This window comes from Falco biarmicus, chromosome 1 (genome assembly GCF_023638135.1).
Source record: "Falco biarmicus isolate bFalBia1 chromosome 1, bFalBia1.pri, whole genome shotgun sequence".
NCBI lineage: Eukaryota > Metazoa > Chordata > Aves > Falconiformes > Falconidae > Falco > Falco biarmicus.
Genome location: NC_079288.1, coordinates 47,361,219 through 47,384,667, shown reverse-complemented (window position 1 = coordinate 47,384,667; position 23,449 = coordinate 47,361,219). Strand labels below are relative to the sequence as shown.

General features: G+C 42.2%; 1 protein-coding gene across 7 annotated transcripts in view; it reads left to right on the top strand.

Moving 5' to 3' along the window:
• RAPGEF2 (Rap guanine nucleotide exchange factor 2) overlaps positions 1–23,449 on the top strand; it is a 195,216-nt gene continuing 171,767 nt past the window's right edge. For 5 of the 7 annotated variants that reach the window (XM_056350455.1, XM_056350061.1, XM_056350218.1 and 2 more), the window contains exon 1: positions 2–453. In XM_056350455.1, the coding sequence (XP_056206430.1) occupies positions 385–453 (69 nt within the window). In that variant the 5' untranslated portion in view covers positions 2–384. Of the gene's footprint in view, positions 454–23,449 lie in introns of all 7 variants that reach the window. The other 2 variants (XM_056350378.1, XM_056350299.1) reach the window with 2 other exon arrangements.

Genomic DNA, 23,449 nt, shown 5'->3' with positions numbered 1-23,449 from the left:
GCAACTTCCCCGTCGCCGGGGCGGGCGCGGAGCCCCCCATCAGCCCGGATGGGAGGAGGAGGAGGAGGAGGCGAGAGGCGGCGCCGACCACGGTGGTGCCCGGGGGGATGCGGCGGAGCGGGCCGGCGGGAGGCGTAGAGCCGGTTCGAGAGGGAGCGCCGAGCCCTTGTCGCCGCCGTTACCGGCGGGGCTCGGCCGCCGCCGCCGCTTTTTGGTCCGGGCGGCGGCGCTGCTGAGCCCGCGGTGCCTCCGCGCCGCCTCCCAGCTCCTCGCCCAGCGCTCCGGCCGCGCAGCCCGCAGCGCCAGGCCGCGGCCGGCCCTCCCCCATCCCCTGCCCGGGCGGCGGCGGAGCCCGGCCGGGCGGCGGGAGGCAGCAGGGGCGCCATGGCGTCCTACGTGGATAACAGCTTCCGCCAGGCGGTGATGAAGAACCCGGCGGAGAGGAGCCCCCAGGTAGGCGGACCCGCACCCGGGGCGGGGGTGGGGGTGGGGGGCACCTCCCCGGGCCCCTCGGGGGGAACCGGGAGCCCAGCGGCCCCGGCGCGGGTTTGCCCCCAGCACCGGGCTCGGGGCGGGCAGGGGCGCGTTGACGCCAGCAACTTTCCTCCTGCTCCCTATTTTTTTAATTTTTTTTTTTTTAATTTTTTTGGGGTGGGGGGACATCCTCTGGCTGAGTTTATTTGGAAGGTTGCTTCCGGTAAAAAGGAAAATTCATTTGAGTGTCGTTTTGTGGGGTTTTTTGTGGGTTTTTTTTTGTTTGTTTCCTTTTGTATTGTTTTTTTATTGTTGTTTTCGTTTGTTTTGTTTTGCTTTTTGGCTTTTTTGTGTGTGTGTTTTGCTGCGGTGCCGCAGTACGCGGTGGCCCCGGGTCTCGGTTCCATCCCCACTTTCGCAGCTCCGGCCGGAGCTGGCCGCACCGTTCCGTACCGCGGGGCCGAGCCCGGCGGCGGTCCCCGGCCAGCCCCGCTCCCGGGCAGGGTGAAGCCGGGCACGGCGACACCGGGCAGGGCTCCGTGCGGTCCCCGGCCAGCCCCGCTCCCGGGCAGGGTGACGCCGGGCAGGGACCCGCGGGAGCCCCCCTTGCGGGAGGGGCGCGGGTGTCCGAGCCGCTTGTAGGGGTCGTTGCGCTTGGGGGGGCTGGGGAGGGTGAAACTGGGGACCGGGGCGCGCACAGACACGTTTTGACTTAACATGACCCGAAAACCAACTACACCGCGTGAGCCCCTGCCGCTCCCGGGGGCTGCTGCGGCGCCCGCCGCTGCCAACTGTCTGAAGGCTAATGAGCTTTGCGCTGATCCCCGCACCAGGCTGCGGTTCAGTAGCAAATGGTACGAGGAGTTACTTCGCTTGGAGTTGTAAGGCCATCTGTCCCATTTTCCAAAGGCTCGCCCTGCGCCCCGAGCCGGGCCCCGCTGGAGGGTTTGGGGAAGGGGTGGCATTGCGAGGGTCTTGGCCGTGGCTGCTTGGCTGGTGGCGTTTCAAACTGGGGGCAACAAGGAAACCTTGACTTTCGGTCGGCACCCATAAGTCATTCCTCCTCCTAGGGATACGTCATTGTGGTAATGTTATTTTTATCCTCGTACTCATGGAATACATGTGAGAAAATAAAAACTCCCATGGAAAAATACACTGACTGCACAGGCATTGTATTTAGTGTGTCTTTTTTTTGCAGATCTTCCTTTTTTTTTTTTTTTCCTTCTTTTCTAAAAAAAAGCTGCCACTGCTGGAACGCGTTTTCATGGTGCTAAAGTTGTTTCTCTGTCCTTGTTTGACCTTTCCCAAATGTCTGTTTGCCTTCAGCACTGGACCCGGCCTTTCAGTAGGTTGTGAAAGCTGAAGGAGGCTGAGTGCTCCCGCCTGGGCAGGACACCCTCTGCAAACTTGTGGCGAGGTCCCTCGCCTTGGTAGAGGTGTAAATCCCAGGCAGGGCAGCCTGCCGGCGGTGTCCCGGCCTTGGGAGATGGGTATCGAAGGACGGTCGGGTGCTTGGGAGGAGCGACACTGGCAGATGCTCAGAAACCAGTTGGTCAAGTAGTGGGGCCACTAGGCTGGGCCTGGGGGACGATGCTTCCCCCGTGATGTGATCTGTGCCCTGCAAACTGTTAAACTTTCTCCTGCCCATGCCAGTTGGCCCTGCTCTCTGGAAGGGATAACAAGGGGGGAAAAATATAAACGACACCAAAAAAAAAAAAAACCAAACAAAAAAAAAAAAGACGACAGAAAGTAAGGAATGACGCAGTGAAGAAATCAGCCCGAATGCAGGGATAAAGCTGGTGTGAAGGGCACAGAGCAGAGAGCTAAATCAGGAACACCAGGGCTGCGTTAATGCTGTAAAACTTCCCGAATCAGCAGACTGGAAGACTGCTGTGGCAATCGCCACAGGAAAAGAAACCCACCCTTGAATCCATGAAGCTGACACTGGCCAAAATAATCCACAAATAAGACCAAATTTGTGGGAAACGTCATGTGTTGTTAGCACTGGAAATACTTGGGACGGGGGGGGGGGGGGGGGGGGGGGGGTGGGTGACCAGGCGTGCCCTCCTGTTGCTGCTGGGGGGAGCAGGGCTTGCTGCAGCAAACTCGCCTGGCAGTTCTGTGAACGGCTCACGTTGAATTGTGTGCCTTAAGGAGCTGGTTCTGTGTCCTGGAAATCCCGTTTTGTTTTACAGCAGCATGGGAATTTGAAAGACATATGCTTATGCAAATCATCTTTCAGTTATTAAGTACAATAAATAAAAAAAAGTTTATGTAGAAAGACACAAAGACCTTGTTTTTTCTTCCTTCCTTAAAGTAACTTTTCATGTCTCTTTACCTGTATTTTCCTTTCCTTGCTATGCTGTCTTGTAAAGGGTAGTTACTTAATTTTGGTTTTTGAGAAGCCATGAGGTATCTTTAAAGTTGAGAGAGGGTTGGGAAGAGAAAATATATTTATCATATTCATGTCAGTGCAGGAAATAACACGAGAAGTGTGTTAGCAGCATATACGCTGCTTTCTTGTGTTAACAAACCCACTGGGGCTCAGCTTCTCCTAGGTCACGAGGAGGTAAACGTGCCTTTGACATTGCTGTTCACCCTGGATTGTCGTGGTACAAATTTGGCAAAATTACCTTACTGCAGGCTTGGAGGAGAGCCGTGACGGTAGGCTGGCCAGCTTGTGTTGGTACGCACAGCTCTGGGAACTGCTGGATCTGATACGCGTTGTCGGAGAAGGCAAACTTAACTTTGCCTGAACATCTGTAGCACAACAGTGTCTCGGTAATTTTGGACTGGACTGATTTCTTTTTTTTTTTTTTTTGAAGTAAACAATATATTCTGCAATTGCTTTGGAAAATTCTTAGCTTCTTATCTCTTCCATGTGTCCTCGCTTACAGAGTTTTTTTGAATTTTGTCAATTATGACTCAACACTCCATTGACTGAAGAAGCTCAAAAAAAAGAGAAAAAAAATGTACATGGCCTATACTTTTAACATGCCTGTTGTGTAACAGAGCTCTCCTCTTTAATTGCTTTATTAAACTATTCATTTTCTCTTTGAAGACGTGAACTAGGAAGTTAATTTAACTACTTTGGGGAATCTAACTTCTAAATGTTCATAAATTACAAATGGTTTTATGCCCTTAAGCTGTGAGTAATAGCAATCTGCCTTTTTTTTTTTTTTTTTTTTTTTTTTTTCTCCAAGTGTCGTCTTATATGAACTGTTCTACCTTTAAGTCTTCTCAAAACAAATTCTTATTGGTGTCACAGGCCACCTTAGAAAGCTTTCAGTTCTGTACTGGTGTAGCTTCATCTGAAAAAATAAGGCTGCTTTTGTTTTCAAACAAGAGAAACCCAGCCCTAATCTCTCCCTTTATCCCAACAACTCATTTGCATGGCATGGTATGTGAATTACTAGTTACCTCAGAAACTCTGCATACTAGTTCACTGTTTTCATGCCACGTAGTGACGTCTGCAGGAAGAAGATTTTTTTTAATGTATGCCTTACATGTGTTAGGTGCCTAAAGTTTTCTTCTGGAAACTGCTGGCATGGTGTGTCAAGGCAAGTCAGTACAGTAGTCACGAACAGCAGAGGGGGAGCAGCGTTGGACCACGGCTCAAGGGGAGCGGGTAGAACTGTGCAGTAGCCCTTAGCGTGATACTAGTGCGTCATTTGATGTCAGAAGACATCTGAACAGGATGCTGTCATTGAGCAGATATTCCCTTCTCCAGCACTTGAGAGGAACAATGGTTTAATTATAGGATCTACCTATGCTTGTTCCAAATAAACTTTCAGCTTGTTCCCCAGTTGTGTTATTTTTGTACTTGTAACCACTGATAGCATGATTGTGTGCAGTCTTCAGATAAGCCAGAAAAGAACATTTCCTTCTTGTTATAGTAATCTCCTAGCAAATAAATACAAAGCTGTCTAGTTTCATGGGATCAGAGAAAATAAGCGTTTTATGTGTGAGTCTAGCATAAAGAATTATACTTAGTCTTTAAATTCAGGCTTATTGTGTGTCTGTATATCAAATACACCAGAAGACTAAAATTATCTTTCTCAAAAGAGCTTATTTGGGATTTCTTTCGTTTGGAAAACAGAAATATTTTGGAGCTTGGGTTCAGATTTTCTTCACTGTTAGCATGCTGCCATGTTACCATCTTTCTGGTGCTAGTATTTGAAGAGGAGGGTACTCCTGTTACCATGCTGCGAACTGCAGTACAATGCTGACAACTGGTTCTGTTGCTAAATTCCCCTCCTGGTTCTCGGTCACCCTGAAAAGTGAAGGGCTGTGGCAGCTGATGCCTGGTGTTTGGCTGTATCACATTGTTATAACGGTCTTTCCGTCGTGCATCTCGGTACTTTGTAATGTGCTTATTCAGGAGTACCTTTAGTTTGCAGGTTTTGACATTCTGGGGTTTTTTGGGGGGGAGCCCGTTTGGCCAACAAAATGGGATTCCTAATTACACTTCCCATGGTAGCGTTCAGGCTTTCTGCTCTCTGCAGTAACTAATTCTGAAGTGGGGGCACGAGCCCCATCACGTTTTGTGTTATCATTGTGAGCATGGTTAGTTATGCAGCTTAATGAAGAAAGGCTGTTGCACGTTCTTGGTCCAGGAACTTTTCTCTCGCATGGCAGCTGGCTTGAAGTAGAGTTGCTGTCGTGAAGTCAGATGTAAGGGTAGTTATTCCAAGCAAAAAAAGCCCTCCAGATGCTGCAGGGTTTTGAAAACTTACTCAGAATGGTTAACGTCCCCAGAACGTGTCTGATGAACTGTAAGTGAAGTGGTGTCTCTTGGGCTTTAACTGGGGGAGGTGGGTACATATGAAACAGGAGTAGTTATAATAGACATGTATGTATATATATACCTTTGGCCATGGAGGTTTTTCTTGCCGTGTTTCAGCATCGAACTGGGAGCATAAAAAACGAAAGCAGCTATTTGGAAAAAATGAGACCTTTACCTGACAAAGCAAGCGATGTATTTGTTTAGTACAGAAATAATATTAGAGAATGTATTTTTGAAGTAAATAGGCTTTTTTTTCCCCTCTCTCAATGTTTTCTCTTGAGCTGGTATTACTATGCAGCATAATTTCATGCCCAGCCAAATTAACTGTATGAACGAGTCTTTTTGTGGCTGATAACTAAAACCGAAAACCTTTGTGTAGCTCAGATTTTCTTGCGACCTCTCTAATCTCAGTCTGTCGAAACAGCCCTGGAACGTCTGATTATGAACTTCCACCATCAGTTTCATGTCCTTCCCAAAACTAAGGGCATGCACTGCAACAGGCTGCTCAGTATCCCATTTGTTTTGAAAGAAAATATGTTTATTTCCCAGTCTTCCTGACGGAGGGTGCATTTTCCCGTAGCAGTTTGTATCTTTGTGGCCAAGACCTTTGAGAATGCCAAGAACATTGACTTTTTAGGGTTTTTTGCCATAGTTGCCACTGTCACAGGGCTAGTACTTGCTGCATTTGTAGGTTTTTGTATCCTGTAGCAACAGGAGTTTGACCAACGCTTGCGGAGACCTTGGTGCGATCAGGAAGCCTTCACCTATAGAGCAGAAATAGCCACTTTGAAGCTTTGTCCTAAGCACTTGTCTGCTTTCTCATTGCAGCAGAAGGTTGCACCTCGCTCAGCTGTACATTTCTGAGCCAGTTGGAAACTGGGTGGTTTGGGAAGTGTCTGTGTATTTCCTACTTGATGAGTTATCTGTTTGGTGGAGTTTGCTTTTGATTTCTGCCCTGCTGGGGCTGCAGGAGCGTTTGCGCTGGGTTCAGGCTGGGGGTGTTCCTGTGAGCTGCGAGCGTGTTTTTGACAGCCTTGTGGCCATGCTCTCCTGCACTTACAAGCTGGGAGCATGACAGCACTGCCTTGCCTTTCCGTGCCAGTCTTGCCGAGGACAGTTACTGAAGTGAGCAGTGCTGGGCCTGAAGCCCAGGGATCTTCTACTCAGCCCAAGCTTGGTTTTTTGGGTTTTTTTTTTTTTTGTCTACTTGCCTTTTGACATGCTGTTCAGGTGTAAGAGCCGAAGGGACAGCAGCACCCTCCCACCGCTCCTCGCTCCCCCCGATGAGCCGGGGGAGCCAGCGGCGCTGCTGCAGGGGCCACGGTAGCGGAGGGCTGTGGCAGGGCAGCACTGGTGGCCGTGGCCAGGCTTGCCCTTCTGCCAGAGCCAGTAGGAAGGAAAATAATCTGTTGAACTTCTGGAGACAAAGAAGGCTCGTGGTTTGTTCTTGTCTTGGGCGTGAAAGTGTACATCAGCAAAAGTAAATGACAACACAAGCCCTTTCTCAAAATCATTTTTTTCTTTAGTAGGAGGATACAGGGTTCTGTGGGTTGTGATGTTATTAATAGAAAACACTTTGTACCTGGAAAAAAAGATTTAAATGTAATCTCTGAAGGTGCTTCATTTATTTTACGTTTGTTACAATAGAGGTTAACTACAGTTTTGCGAAAACAGTTACTGCTTAAAAGTCTACATGCTTCTGTGAATTACAGAGTAGTAGCTACCGATTCGTTCTGGTGAAATACTCCTCGGGTTGTGATAACCTTTTCCCCTAAATCGGAATGCTGCTACTTGCGCTGTTAGCGTGTTTCAAGAATAGCCGTATGTATACTGAACAGTCATTGTAAGAACTTTGACTTCCTCATTGAGGGTTTTTTGTACCCTCATGAGAAAATATATTTTGGCTGGTGTTTTGGGAACTTTCCCACAGTGGGAGATCTAATTTTTGCGAGGTATTGTTTGGGAATTCAAAAGGAGCGCTGGCAGAAAGATAGCTCTACAAAGATGCTTTGTGAAGGGCAGCTGAGCCTGCGCGCCTTGTTTGCTGCAGCCAGTGTTGCAGATTTAATTTGCTGGATATATTTTGCATGGAGGGATGTATTTGAGTAAGTCTCAAAATGGAAGTGGTGCTCCGCTTCCCTTTTTCTGAAGTTGGTGAAGTTGACCGCTTTTCTTGAAAAGGGAGAGGGAGGAGCCCTACTGCAGTGCTTTTCTTACAGCTTTGTTTTGGAGTTAAAATTAGCTTTTTGTTCTTTCTGGGTGTCTCTGTTATGCCCGTATATCTGTAGATGTATTTCTTTGTGTATCTCTGTCTTGTCTGACCTGAGTAAAAGTGATTTAATATTTCATTTTGAGCCGCTCTAAAGAATTCTGGCCAGCAATAATGAGCAGCATGTAAATCATCACCTAATCAAAATGCTGAACAAGTAAGATAAGGTTAAAATATTTAAATGTTCTTGAGGGTGGTGGTGGTGGGAGCATGAGATTACTTTCCAGCACTGATAAAAACTGAAGGAATTTTCTTGGTTTTATATGGATAGCAACATCTCCCAATTTTTCTTTTTATTTGTCTGTATTCTGGTAAACACAAGCAACACAATAGAAATGCACCTGGTATCAGTGTAAATTACTGAGAAAGGGGAATTAAATTTCATGGAAGACACATTTGTCAGGCGTGCCTGTTGTTTATTGTCTTTGCAGGCTGTTTGTTTCTGTTTGCTTGCTTGTTTCCCTGTCTTAAAGTTAAAATAAACTTGATTAATAAAGTCAAAACATTCATTTCTAGTCATCTCTGGTTTCCAAAGGGAGGATGGATCCTGTTCCCCATGGGATGATGCTTTAAAATTTTTGAGGGTGGGTTGGTTTTTTTTTTTTTTTTTCCCTTTAGTTTCTATTTGCGGTTCTGTATTTTTAAGGGTACTCCTGCCCCCATCTTTATTTTACTGTAATTGGGGAAAAAATATTGGTATTGTCTTTTCAATTTGAAATTAGTCATTGAGACTTCTTGTCCTGCTAAGCAAAAAAATAACCCCAAATTTAGAGGGGTGAGGTAGGATGTGACACAAATGTGGTTTGTAAGCAGTTGGTGGGAAAACAAAGCTGTACCACCAATGCAGTTGGAAGAAGCTTCAGCTTGACACTTAGCTTGCTGAAACCAGAGGCTAAATTTTTCATGGTACATCATATTTTTCTAGCAGCAACGCATGTTTAAGAGCTTTGTTTCCCATGCTGATGTTCTCTGCTGCCTCATTTGTGTGGATCCAGCTGTTTGTGAGGCTACAATATAAACAGGATAAGTGATACAATCTTGTTAGCTGAACAAAAGAAAAGTGACTTAATTTTGAGAGGGTGGTGTGTGATCGTTTTTTCTTTCTCAGATCCAAGTGACTCAGTCTGGTTTACATCACGGCTGCAAATGTCAGTGTTTGGTGCAGTTGAAGGTGTGAAGACTTGTGCTACAGGATTGAGAATAAATGCTTATGTGGTTGTGTATAGGAACCTTTGAAACAGTTGAACCTCCCCCAGAGATTAGATGGTGCTCCATTTTCAAACACTTAAGTGTAAAGAAAAAAAAAAAAAAAAGAAAAAACAACAAAGAAAAAAACCCCCGCCAAAACCCAAACTGGATGGAATATGAGATTATTTATTCTTGATGCATTTCTGAAACTGAGAAATGTTTTTTAACTTGTAAGGCATATGTGCAAGATGCTTCTTGAGAGAGATGTCTTACAATTTTGTTTGTTCCGAGGATTAAGGTCAAAGGAAACTTTTGTAATAAGTCTCCATCTCTAAGGTTTTTCCCCATTAAAATATAGCAGTAGTAAGAAACGTGGGTAGTAATGCTACCTTTGCATGCACTGAATTGGGTGGATAAGAGATGCTAAGGCCTGATACGCTCTTTTTTTTTTTATTGCTGATACTGAATCTTGCCTATATTTGTGTTGCTTTGTTGTATGGTAGCTGGAAAATGGATGCTGGTGGGCACTTTTCCTGGGGGAGAACTAAGATGTGAAGTGAAAATTTTATTGGTATGCAAGTGACACATGTACACTCTTTCCATTTGGTATCTGAAACCTATTGGGCCATTTCTAAAAAATGTATCCTATAATGTTTTTGTTTTGACTTCAAGATAATTGCTTAATCTTGTCAGGAAGCCGTTCCCTCACAGAACATTTCCCAAAATAGGTAATTTTGCTGAAACCAGTAGTGTGTTGCAGTTGTGTGAATAGCCAGCATTCATTTGAATGACTGCATGGATTTCCACTTTGTCAAAAGGCATGTGGGGACACAACATGGATGCAGTAGAAAATATTCAGATATGTTTTGAACTGAGGGAGACTTGGCTGTGGGGTGTTACAGATGACTTTGTGTGCGTTGCTGGTGTTGCTGTGGGTGTCTGAAGTGCCCTTCCTGGTCTGCGATGGGCAGCAGGCGCTGCTGGGGCACACACTGTGTCCCATCGCTCACGTTGCCCCATGTGCTGCAGCACACCCAGTTCTTAGAAGTGGCATAGCTCTAGTAATAAGAAAGACACGCTTTTGTTTAAATAGCCACATGAGTATTTTGAAGTCATGGCATTTTACAACGTTTATGTATGATGGTACTTAGTGTTGAAATAGCTTTGACCTTTCTAAGTTAGCAACTGCACAATTAAAATGTAGTTAAAACGTATTAGGTTGTATCACTGAGGAAGAGCAGGCCCCGCAGCAGAGAAGGCTATGTTGTTAAAGTATTGCTGGGTTCTGTGATAGCTGATTAGAAATTGTTATTAAAAAGTGAGGGGAAGGGGGCTGACGGTCCTGCTGGGCACCTCTGCCTGTGGAACCGTTCCTCGAGTCTGGAGGCACCGCAGTCTCCAAAGAGATTCAGAAACAAAGAAACAAGCAGGTGTTGGGTGCTGTTGGTGCAGAATGCATGGCAAAGATGTGTTGTGTGGTTGGGCTCTCTATCCCAGTGGCTAAAGTCATGAGAGGATGCTGAAAGCTCAAGTGATGTAGTTGATGGTGACACCTTGTGGTTTTTTTTGTTTTGTGATTTTTTTTGTTTTGTGATTTGCTGTGGAGGGTGGTTCGTGACTCGAAGCTTCTCTGGCGAAGGCAGTAAGTGGCCCATTGATTGAAATTGCATTAGTACAGTTAATTTGTAAAATATTAATTTAGCTTGTGAATGAAATATTCATTCATCACAAGACTGAGAATAAATGCCAATCTCAATATCCACGTGAACATGGAGAACCACAGTTTGATTGTGTAGGTTCCTTTTTGGTTGTAGTTTCAAAGGAGCAAGTAGCAAATGTATCTTAAGAAAAACAGTAAATGGGGGTATAGTTTATGGAGGATGCTCTGTCTGAATATGAAACAAGAAGTAAGATTTTGTTGTTGGTTAATGATGAGTGCGGGTGAGGTGGTGTCTCTCAATTCTTCTTTATTGGTGCAGTCGCTAAGTAGTTTGAATCTGTTCCCTGGTAAGGAGGTAGCGAGCAGATGGTAAATGCTCTCAGCGAGGCAGTTTTCACTCTGAATTATGGAAAGGTAGTGGGGAGGGTCTCGGTCTGAGTTGCATTTAGTCTTCTCTGTCGATCTGCAGTACTCGTTTCTAGACGGCGCATTAAATCCGTTGAGGGTCTGCAGCACATTTGTTCCACAAAGCACAAAGCCCAAGCCCCTGCGTGAGCGTCACAGTGGGCTGACCTGAGCCTGAAGTATTTCACAGGCACTGTGGGTATGGAAACACAAGTGGCTCTGCCAGCTACACGCTGACCAGGAACAGGCACTTGCTGGAATGAGGGTAATTGAGTTTCCATCCTTGTCATGGCTTCTCTGTTACCGCTGAAAGCTGCTAATTGGCGCCGATGCCTTGTTTTAATTCATGATGATTTAGTTCGAAAATGCCAACTGCTTGGTCGTAGGCCACTGAACAACTATCAGATGGCAACAGTTCCAGCTCAGCTATTAAAAAAGATTTGAGGTAACAATGCCAAGGGAAGGGTGATGGTTGTTGTTATAGATAATTGCCAAGGTGGAGGAGAGGAGTATGTTCCGTCTCTGCCCTATTTTAAGTAGCCATCTATTTTAGTGCTATTAGCTCTTATTTTACCAGACTGACTGTTAATGGATAGCTGGTCTCAGCTACTGCTATATCCTGTTTAAGAAGCTTGTAAGACTTTATTTAAGACGACTTTTAGAGGAATATTGCTTTAGTGGTTGAAAAAACTTTCTAGGCTATTGGGTATTGCTGGAAAATATGATTGTGTATGTGACATGGTGGTGTAGAAATGCTTTGTTAGCTTTGTAAAGGTTTGAAGGGCCTGGAGCAAACAAATTTGAGGTTTGGGGTAGGATACTTCTTTTTCATCCATGTGAGAAGATGGTATGTTTCTGAATGCCCAAGTGAATTATTAATCCTTTTTTAATTTCTCCCTTCTCTTGCTTGTTGTTTGCATCTAGCCTTGTGCTATGGTTTAACCTCTGCATTGCTAATTTGATGTCTTGGAAGTTTCTGCTTTTCTAAACTTCCATTGATAGTGCTTTTTTGAATTTTGTGCCTTAAAGTCATCACTCCAGGTATTTTTCCGAGTGGGAGAACGCTTAGAAGGAAACAGCAGGGTGATTTTGACTAATACTTTCATTCACATGTGTTAATTTCTGACTGGGAAGTAAATTCCTCTCTAGTTACAAATTGCAATATAGTGTACATTATACAAGTTATTGTCCACTTTTAAAACAAAAAGTACAACTGCCCTCAGTATGTCTTCGTCGGAATTGGCATGTGTAATACTCCTAACTTTACTGGGTTCATAAACCAACATTGCTGTTTAAGGTCTAACGTTCTTATGTGAATGATATTCTATGTGAATTTAAAAGGGAAAATAATGGCACTTTTTTACAGTTCATCTTGGCTTGACGGTAAACGTACACTTAGCCATGACGAAGGTAACATGGTTTATAGTGACACAACCTACATAAATCCACTCGGGTTTGCTGTTGACATTGGCCCACATTCCAGCGTATGAGGTACCTTAGGTTTCTTTTGAACAAAGGAGGTTTGTTTGAAACAGGTGCTCTGATGGTTACCCCGGCCTTTATAAATAGTTTTTAGGTGAAGTATTACTTCTGTTAGCTGTGAGCAACTTCACAAGGCGTCTTGGTTTACTGTGTGAAGTTTTTGTTTAAAAAAAAAAAAAAGAAAAAAAGAAAAAGAAAAAAGAAAGCAGCCATCTCTGCTATAGTTTTGGGAAGTTTACTGCCTGGTACGTTGCTGTTTATTTTTAGAGTGTGGTCGTCACCGTTTGTCAGCCAAATATTGGCCTGTCACCTCTGCTGTTAGATAGCTGCTGAAATGCCATTCCCAAGATACTTTTTTTTTAAACTACACATGATTAATTAATACCTACCCAGGCAGATCCAGAGTAATCTTAATTTCAGTAGGAAATAATGCAGCTAGAACTTGCCAGCTTTGCAATACCCATAAAGTGGTAGAAAAAAATCAGACACCCAGTAATGAGTATTGTAACCATACCATAATGTGTGAAACTCAATTAACATGCTAGAATGGTTTTGAGAGTTTGTGGTAAGTTGGCTGAGTGTATCGAAGGGTTCGAATGTTATTTATGAACAGCAGTGAAGAATATTTCTAAATCAGTTGTAAAATGAGCCAGGAGATAACGACAAAATAGCAGGGCCAGCTATCTAGGCTGGTAAGACATGGCTTCTTACACACTGTGCGTTGCCTTAGGGAAACAGAATCAGAATTTCTTTCAAGGAAAAAGGAAAGTTCTGCTTTATACAAGTGACATCTGATATCTTACTTATTTCTTTTCCTGTTTCTTCTATTTATAGATGTCTTGAGTTTGGGATTTATCTGAAAGCTAAGGTCAGGAAGTGCCTTCCTCCAAAAATGCTACTTGTTGTGGTTTTCTGGCATGTTCTCTCCCCTCTCCTTCCCAAGAGGAGCTGTACAGAAAGTATTTTTCCACAAGGAGACACAGCTCCTCAGCTATGCAGATTACACACTCTGACTGTGGCATATACAGCTTCACCTCCAGAAATGAACCTTTTTTCAATAGTCTTTTGGTGTCCACGCCAGTTATATGCCTGTTTGATTAGAATGCAAAAGCCAGCAACCACTTCAGTTTGAGTTATTACTGCTTTGAATAGTCTACGTGTGGACTGGGATGTGGAGGCAGGAACACAGGCTGTATCCTATTTGGTAGGACTTATTTCCCATGTGGATTTTCAGATGACCTTAATGACTGTGTTTGAGACAGGCATACGTATATATGTGGGAGAGATGCTTGTCCATTCCCTATGCTTCCACCAACCATTTAAGGTCACGGCTGACCTTCAGTGTAAGGGCTCGCTCCCACTTTGGAGGTGATGAGAATAAGAAGCACACGATCATGAAATGCATGAAGTTTTTTGTGAGTTCTAGTGTATGGAAGAGGTCCTCCCCAGCTTGCAAACAAAAGGCAATTACTGAAACCAGTCCCCTGAGAGAGTGCGGCGGTTCTGAGGGCAGCAGAAATGTGGGAGTGCAGTGAAGGCTTTTGACTAAGTAACTGGTTTTGTCATAGTCAGGGTTTGGGGCAAGGTCTCAAATCAGGATTGGTTTCTCACAAACAGCCGGGTTAGTCATTAAAGTTTGCACTGTTGTCTACGCAGCAGAGCAGCTGAGCTTGGGTGCTTGTGGTGTGACCACTTACAGCAGGCATGTACCTTAAAGTGCTTTTGATGAATAGCTGTTGCTTTAAGGAATTTAAAATGAAGTTATATTTGAAGATGTGATTAAAATCTTTAACTATGAGAAGGCCCTGCACCCCAGTCTTCTTGTGATGTTCTCTTTTTTAAAATGTGTTTAAACCCATGTCCTTACTGAAACTGCTGAGGACCAGTAGCTCCTTTTTTTGGAACAGTCTGACAGTATGTTCCATAGTCTATAATGACTGTTTTGTCATGTGACTTTGTTTTACACTGTTTCATGCTTCCATATGCAGTAAACTAAATTGTGTTTAGGATTAGGACTGTATGCAGTAGTCCAATGTTTTGTTTAACTTCAGATTCCTGTATCTGGCTGTTGTATAACTTATTGTAATTGACCTGCTTGGTGTGTAGTACTTTGCATTTAGTTTTAAGAGACTTCACATTCCATTGTCTTGAATAGGCTTCAAGAGAACGAATTGTGCGTTTAATTGTCACTGTGTAACAATCTCATCCTCAGTGTGCAGTACCAGTTGAAAGAGGGTTATGAAACCAGCTCTGTATGTCTGAAAGGTTTTTTTTAGCCCTTGAAATTCGAAGTACTGACCAGACTGTTTCAAATTTATTCCAAAAAGTAGTGTGGCATTTGTTAAGAAACTGTCTCAAACAATCTTCTTCTATATTCACTCTGCTTCTAACCACCTTGGCATGCTAATACTTGGGATAACAATTTTGAAATCTGTATTTAACGAAGAGATGGGATAAAAACCCAAGTGTCACTTGGATATGAGTCCCAGTGCTCAGAAGGCATGTGAACTGATGGTCCTGCTCCTTTTTTTCTTGGCCAACATCTTCCATAGAGCCTGCAGAGGGAGAGTAACTTGCGTGTTTCCACAACTTTTCATTTGCTTTCAAATAATCACCATAATAATTGTGCTGCTTTCATGTTTTGCTTGTATTCCTAACTGCTAACCCTGTAAAATAATAGGACCTGCATTTAAGAAAAAAAAAAAAAAAAAAACCAAACCCAAAATGCAACTCTTTAATATCTGTTAACCTCTGTGTCTTGTCTTCCAGATGGGAGTGTCCAGGATGGTAAGCATCTTTTCTGGTGCTTTGCTGTCTGTTGAAAGTTGGCCTTGAAATCACTGGCATTGGGTTGCATGTCAAAACGAGTAATTTTGTATTCAACTTAATGAGTGGAATTGGTAGCTGTAAAGTAAGATGAGAGGCCATGTGCTGAGTGCTGAAGATGATCCTTTTTGCATCCACTACTCTGTTCCTTAGTTTAGTATCTGCATGCTCTCTGAAATGTCGGAATGGACATTTACTTTTCAAGGTGGATGTGTGGGAGTTTTTTTTCCAGAAGGAAATGACAAAGCAGTGGCTGTAAGTAGTTGTAAAAGCAAGATCTGCTTGTTCTGTAGATGGGCTGTGACTGTCTCCGGTGACAAGCTATCAAATGTGGTGGTCCACAGGCGACACAGCGGTGTTTGGCAGTGGCTTCTTGATGTTGAGGCATTTCAGCAAATTCTCTAAGGGTAGCGTGAGCCCTGTGGATACCTGCATTGCAGCTGCTCTGGAAGCATAGCTTGATCAGAGTATGCTTGCAAAGCTTGAAGATGCTGCAATCATGAGTCATTTAGAAAAATTTAGTTAGGAGCCTGCATTTACTTACAGTAGCTTTTCGAATAAATTCCAACTTAATTCAATTATGAATTCTTTATTTTGAGAATATTAAAAGGAAATTGGGGAATAATTTTACCATTCTAGTTAATCTTCTCAGGAGATCTGTGAAGAATTTGGTAAAGGTTTTTCCTGCAATAAAAAAACCCCAACCAACCAACACCACCCCCCAAAAAAAGGCAAAAAAAAAAAAAAAAAAAAGGTGGGGAGGAGTAAATAAGTGATGTGTGAGACCACCTGCTAACCAGAAGATTGACTTTTGATCTGAGATAGATACAGAAAATGGAGTGAGAAGCTTCCAAGAAGGGGCGTGACATTGACCTGATGATAAAAAGCCAGATACATGAAAAAAAAAAAATTGGACTACTTAATACAGCATCACCCACATAGTGGGTCATCATTTGCATGTGTCAGCTTGCATATTATACTGCTATCTCCTGATTCTGTTTCCTGCATGAGCCAAAGGCTTTTTTCCTTTCTTTAATTGAGACTCTCCCAGTTAGTATCAACTGTGGCTTTTATTTTTTTTTTTCTTGGCTGCTCTTTTCATTCTACTGTTTATTCTCTCTGCTCTTCTCATTCTCTTCACAGCTGCAGGCTGTTCTGTGTGTGTATCTTTATTTTTGATTGGTTTGTGCTGCCAGGATTCAGCTTTCTAAAATTCCAAAATTATGCACTTTGGTAATGAACAATGCAAGAAAAATGCTTTAGGAGTAAAAGGGAATTCAGTCAGTCCTAAGCACCAAAGTGTACTTGCTGCTTATGGACAAATTCCTTCCCTAACCTCAAAAAATGCTCCCTTTATAAATCCCATATAGTGTCAAAACTTGAAGAATGAGATGGCAATTGCACTGACATATCTTAGTATGCTGGAAAAAAACCCCAACAACCTAGGATTTTTTTTTTGTTACCTTGTTACTTATGAAATTTCTATTTAATCAATAGTCTGTGGTTTGCATTTGTTTTTTTGTTAAAAAATAAAAGTTCCCAGTAACAACAACATGATACTGAAAGGACACATTAGAAATGGTTTCTGACTCTGTTTGAATAGATTTCTTTAAAATATAAACATCTGTTTACACTTGGATAAAATCAAGAAAATGCCCTTGCTGTCCTGTGGGGTGTGTGTGGTTTCTCTGGTTTTGTTTTATTTTGCATTACGAATAAATGAGTTATGGCAACTGAAACTAACATAGCTATGCTGAACTTGTATTGATTGATAGCATGGAATGTTTAAAACAACAGGAATATGCTCTAAACCTTCAGTTGTGGGGGTGTTTTTTGTTATTTTGTTCTCATTATGATGTTTTTCTCTAGTTTCTGTGAATTACAGTTGTTATTAATATAGATGTAACATTTCATAATTATCCTCAGTTTCAACAAATAAAGTATGTTCTTTAAAAAAAGAAACAAAACTTCCCCACTTTGCGTAGGAGGACTGTAAAGTACCAGAAATGAGTGTAAGAATGAGATGTACTTTCCACATCGGTGTTTCGTATTTGGGGTTGTGGGTAGCAGGATTTCTCAGTCTTTCCCCATCCCATGTCCGTTAACGATGTAATCTGGAAAATCAGCTGGCAAGTAAATTATTCAAATGCTATGCCAGCTTTAGAATATGGATGGCATCCAGAATTAAGTGCTGATTAATAACTTTTTGTGGAACCCTGAATTTCTCAGTAGTTTTGAGAACTAAGCTCTCTCTCATACATTTTCTGTTAGCTGCTGCTTGCTTGGCATTTAACAAAGTAGCGGTGGGAAAAATTGTGGATCTGGATACTAAGAAATGCTTTTTATAGTCAATGTAAACTTAGTGAGAGTAAAAGGTGTATTTCTACGTGTGTAAGCAAGTATTTTAACGCCAGACTCTTGTTCTCCACTGTCATTAGAGCTGGGATAGCAAGCAGAGGACTTGAGTGCTCTTTTCTCCAGCCAATTTGACTTCTTATAAATAAACTCTCTGGTGTATATTTTTGTGTCCAGCTCCTTTGAACATCCCTGGAAGCTACAGTACTTCCAATGATAGCAACGTAGAGAAAAAACCCCCTTTTTTTTGGTGTTTCTGCATTACAACTGTACTGCTCTTCTGTAATTGCTACCCTGTGGACAGCTGAAAGACATCGTCTGTTCCACAGGGCAGATCTTCAGGCTTTTCTGTTGGGGGGACTGGTGGTGGGCTGCTGCTCGGAGGGGCCTTAGAGCCATTTAAATTAACGGAAGTCATTGAAAAGTTGATTTTTAAAATACCTCATAGCTTTATCTAATCCTGGCTTTTGCCACCCATGTGCACTTTTAACACTCCCAGGAGAAAATGTTTTTTGTGTGTATCTCCCAGTTCTTTAAGGATGACAGAAGATGTTGTTGATGCTCTGCAGTTTGATGTGGTACGTGAATGTGTAAGGAACACACAGTCTTCAGTAGCTAGTTCAGTTACACCCCATCCTTACGTGGAGTCTTGGGTGTCTCCGCGGTTAGCCTATAAAAATACTCAAAGTTGTGAGGATGAGGTAAAAGCTTTTACCACTCAAACTCAATAGCGACAAAAATCATTATAGAAGTGAAACTATCTTTGCAGTCTGGAAGACTTAAGCAGACCTCTGTTAGGGAGCCTGCTGCAGTTTCAGAGAACTTTGACCACCTTTCCTAACTAGAGGAGGGGAGAGTGATTTTATCATAGTTGGGCTGGTTGAGTCCAGGTGTGCCTGTGGACTTGGGTGTTGCTAATGGAAGTGGATGTTTTTGCTCTTGCCTAGATGATGACCTGCTTCAACCTGAGCACCACTGTGCTGCTGTCTAAAGCTTTTATTGAAATAACCATCTGTGGGGGGTGTTTTCCCTTCAGAATGAAGAGAGCATCCTGGAACTCTGTAGCATGCATTTTGTATACAATTAGTGTTTTCCCATGTTAATAGACCCTTTTTTTCCTAATGCTATATCTTCTATTATCCAAACCCAAGAAAAATAATTTGCTATCGATATTTTCTCCTGTTTCTTTTAAGAGAAACCTAGTGTAGCTTCTCGGGGGGGGGGGGGGGGGGGGGGGGAGGGGGTGGGAAGTGTTAGTATGCAAAAGAAATGTAATGGCCAGCTTGAAAGTGCATGTTGGATTGTATCTTATGAACAGGTGCTAATATTTAATGATAATACGGGCAATAATTACTGTCTTGGAGAACTTGGAAATACTAGCTGCAGGCATTTTACAATGTTAATAACCTTCAGCCCACTAGTCTAGGCAGTTTCTGAAGGCTGAGGAAGCTGTTAAATAATGAAGTGCAGTGATGTTCACCAGAAGCAGCCTAACAGCCAACAGGGTAAGTATTACTTTGTGCGACATTTTAACATGTAGTAGATGATTATTAGCCACTTTACCAGAAATATTATTTCTAAGAGCTTGGTGGCTTTTTAAAGGCTAAGCCCCAGGTGGGTAATACAGGACCAAGGAATGAAGCAGAAGAGGACAGGAGGTCAGGGTATGTGGTGCATGTTTCCAGGTAGCTCCTTCCCCCCCCCCCTCTTTTAACTGTCCCCTCCAGCCACTTGGCTCTTGGTCTGTGGTTCTTTAGCAAGACATATTGTTTCACTTACTGTAGTGGCAGAATAAAGTAACTTTCAGAGGAAGGTTATATAAGGAGAAAGTGAGGGGCTTAGTTCATAGCGACTCAGCCCACTTTTTGCTTAAATACAACTGAGATAAGTTTTAAGGTAACTTAAATTTTGTTTTACAGAAGGAAGTATGTGGATATCTTTCATTGCAAAAGAGTGTGAAGGGCTTTTTCAGTGTGACCACATGTTTAACTTATTTCTAATTTGTTCCCCTCCCCCCCCCCCCCCCCCTTATTTGTTGCTTTCATTCAACTCCAGGTAGAAACGTGCTTTAACTGGAATCAGATTTTAACATCTCCTTGATTTAAATTAATTGTATTGCCAAATTTCTTCATCCATTGACCTGAGAGACTGTAATGTCGTACGTAAATTGCATATAGTACTGTAGGTGTGGGTATTTCTCGCGTCTGGACTGGGATGCTCAGGAGGAAGAGGAATATCAGTGATGCTCTCCTCTACAGTGGTACCAGCCTAACTTACGCTCTGATCAGTTTTTACACTAGCAAAAATGCTTTTGATCCTATCATATCACCAAATACTCAGTTTGTTCTGAGAAGTGACAAAAATGGTACTGGCAAAGCAGCTTTTGCAGATGTCTCTGCTCATGTCAGCTAGGTTTGACTGCCTTTGCAGGCTGTTCTTGGAAAAGACCTGTCTGGAGAGAGAGGGAGTGTAGGAGTGATAATAGCAGCTTTCATTTTCATGAAATTTAGTGAAGTGTTTGCAGTCTCCTTGATACCTTCCTGTACAAGTATTACTTCACCAATGAATTAAATGACTGTTAAGGTAACTGATCTGCAGGTGTTTCTCAAGTTCTGGACCTCTGTGATGCCAGTAGGTGTGTCTCATCTCACTATGCTGCTATTCATAAGAGAAACTGGAACAGTCCTCTAACTTTTTCCATTAGATTACAGAAATATAGTGCAACTCATTACTAACCTTGTTAGGAGAGTGAAAAGGGTGAGTGAAGGACACTAAGATGATAAATGTGGCTGTATGAAACAGGCAGGCTGACTTAAAAGTAAAGGCTGGACTACTCAGTGTATTTTATATGTCAGGAGGATGAGCAGGGGCATGGGATGGCTGGGTCTCTTGTAGTATTGTTTGTGATCTTAGTAGTCTGCTGTGTCTTTGAAAAAGAAAGTGCTGCTTTTGTAAAGGTAGGTGGGGGGAAATCCGTAGGTTCATGATTGTGTGGTTTGAGGAGGAGGAATACATTTTCCTATGAGGAGACCAGGTCTACTTTTAGTAAAATAATAAGATAAACAACCTTTCTGTTTTTTTATGCTTAGCTATAAAACAGTGCTTGTAGGGGTGAAAATTAACCTTCTTGTCCCTTTTTCATTGGCAGTATAGTATTTGTAAATACAGGTCTGATACTTTTAAGTATTTGTTGCTTAAAAAATTAGTTGAGACAACCTGAAATTGAAAGCAACGCTGCTAATCTCAATTAAAACAAGCAAGAACTTCAAATTTTGATGAAGCATCCTCACATGGAAGGCCTGCATTCCTCTTTACTTAAAAAGAGGCAAATGAGAGGAAAACTGAAGGAAGTTATCCATGGTGACACTGGTGGATACAATGCTAGCACTGCTTCATAACAGAAGCAACATCCAAAATGTTGAAATGAAATAAGACTTAGAACTTTCAAGCATGAAGAAAGTAAATAATACTTCAAGATCTCCATGAACTCCCAACTCATTCTTTTACAGTAAAGCTTATAGTCTCTTTATTTCCATGCAGAAACATAATCCAAAACCCATCAAAGACTTAACCTTTTGTTGCCATTAGAAATTAAATATTTTACTCCTTGGTGTCTATGACTGCCAGGCATTTCTGTGAATTTAAATGGTCTTGAAGTGTTAAGAGTGGGATCTGTATTTGTGTTTGGGATGCTTTTGTTCTCTCAAAGACTGTATTGTAAGCAAGGTGTTGAAATAAAAATCATGGCATCATGTTCATAAATACCTTAAATATAGTTTTCTTTCTGAATTCTTGGTTCCAAACTGTACTGGAGGGAGAGTTTATATTTTGATAATGTGAAAGCAGATCTGTTTCCATTGTAGCTAAACAGTAATTTTGAAGACAATGCTGCTTGTGTAAACTATAGAGACAAAAAAAAAAGACTTCAGTAGTCATAAGATTTGCTTGTTATTCATAGTTGCATTGTTGCTCATAGGAAGGTTTGCAATTTGTTTAATTAAAGCTTGCTCTGTAAACAGTGGAAAAAGTACCTTTTTTTTTTTTTTTAACGTGATGATTCTTTTTATTTCCTCTGAAAACTGGCATGCCAAATTAGACAGGAAAATTGACGGTGTGTTTTGTATGTGTGCTTGTTTTCCACACCTGAAGTTAAGAAGGAACTTCTTTAAGTAGTCATAATCTAGAATTACCAGGTCTTGAAGTGAATCATTTTAGTGCATTTGACAGCATGCCTTCAACAGCACATGTGCACAGCAAAGGGGGAGTAGATGGAGTGGCCCGTCAGCAGCTGCCAAAACCATACAATGGATTTAAGCCATAGCTATTAATCAGTTCAGCTCTGAACAGGGAAAAAAAATGCATCAAAAGCCTGTAGGGCATTGGGAGGGGAAATTCCTTCACTCTGCTAAACAGAGAATTAGACTTTATTTAGTCATACAGCAGCTTTTTAAGCTCTCTGAACTAGCAGAGTTGCTTTTAAACCATTTCACTTTTGTGAATTTCACGTGTTGCGAATGTGCTAATAAGTGAGGCCATCAGGATCAATTGATTATCTTTTAACCAAAGCTGCAAAGATTTCATCTATTGAATGTTCTTTCTCTGTTTCCACAGAACAGAGAAAGGACGTGAACTGAAATTCCTTCTGCTGCTTCTTTCAGATTTTTCAAGTTCACTTTCCTTCTATTCCCATCTGAAATCCATTTATGTTTTTGGTTTTTTTTTTTTTTTTAGTCCCAAGAAGATCATAGACTCATCGAATAGTTTGGTTTGAAAGGGGACCTTTAAAGGCCATCTAGTCCACACCCCCCACCCCCCACCCCCCTCCGTGAGCAGGGACATCTTTAGCTAGATCAGGTTGCTCAGAGCCTGGTCCAGCCTGACCTGGGATGTTTCCAGGGGTGAGGTGTCTACCACCTCTCTGGGCAACCTGTGCCAGTGTCTCACCACCCTCATCATAAAACAGTTCTTCCTTATATCTAGAAGATAATGCTGTAGTATCCCCAAGTTATAAATTGTGCAACACTGAAAATTACTGAGATGACATCCTTTCCTTGTGCGCTGTTGCTAACAGAGCATAAGTTTTGCTGGATTGAAAGTATAACTCTAGAAATGGGTACGTTGGTGGAACCTGAAGAAAATGTTTTATTTCAGTTTTATATAAGCTACCCATACTGCCTCACATGCTCGGATTTAAAGGGATGTATCTGGCAAAACCCCCACAGTGAGTCACAAGCATTTTTCTCTCAGGAAACTTTGAATTTCCATTTCAGGAAGTGGAATATAAATAACTGTCTGTAAGAAGACCAGAAATTCTTAAGTTAATACAAATTTTTAGTAGTAGATACTGGATTACTGATATTTGCAAGGCTCAGAATCAGTGTAGTGAGTCAATAGTATTTGTGCAGCTTTCAAAAGAATTTTTTAAAACATTTGATTTTTTTATGTCACTAATGCTAAAATAGTTGCAAAATTGGAGATAGATATAGCTATAGTGAGTCTCTGTTTTGATTTCCTCCTTTAAAATTTGAAACAGGGGATAGAGCTATTAATAAATGTCCTAATACGCAGCAGTGTTTCTCATTTATACTTGTATTGGTAAAAGCTGGATTTTTCTTATGGAACTATTTTGCATAGACTGAAAAGTAAATCTGCTCTTGGGTCCTGTAAGAAATGGCTGCCTATCAGTAGTCAAAATGTCATTTCTGTTGCATCATGATTTAAAGAAATCTCTGGATCTTCTGATACGGATCACAACTCCAGATAAATACGTATTACGCTGTGGTGTGTAGCTGTTGAATCACTTGCGTGAACTTACGTATCTGGTCGAGTGCTGCAAGGGGTGGTGGTATTTCACATGAGACAGACACCTATAAAGTATTTCAAATAAATTTTGGAGATGGAATACTGATGCTTCTGGTTTTCTACCTAAACTTACTCTAAAATGTGCCCTCGATATGAAGATGAATCTGATGATGGGTATTTGCAGATTTCTGTTAATTTGGAA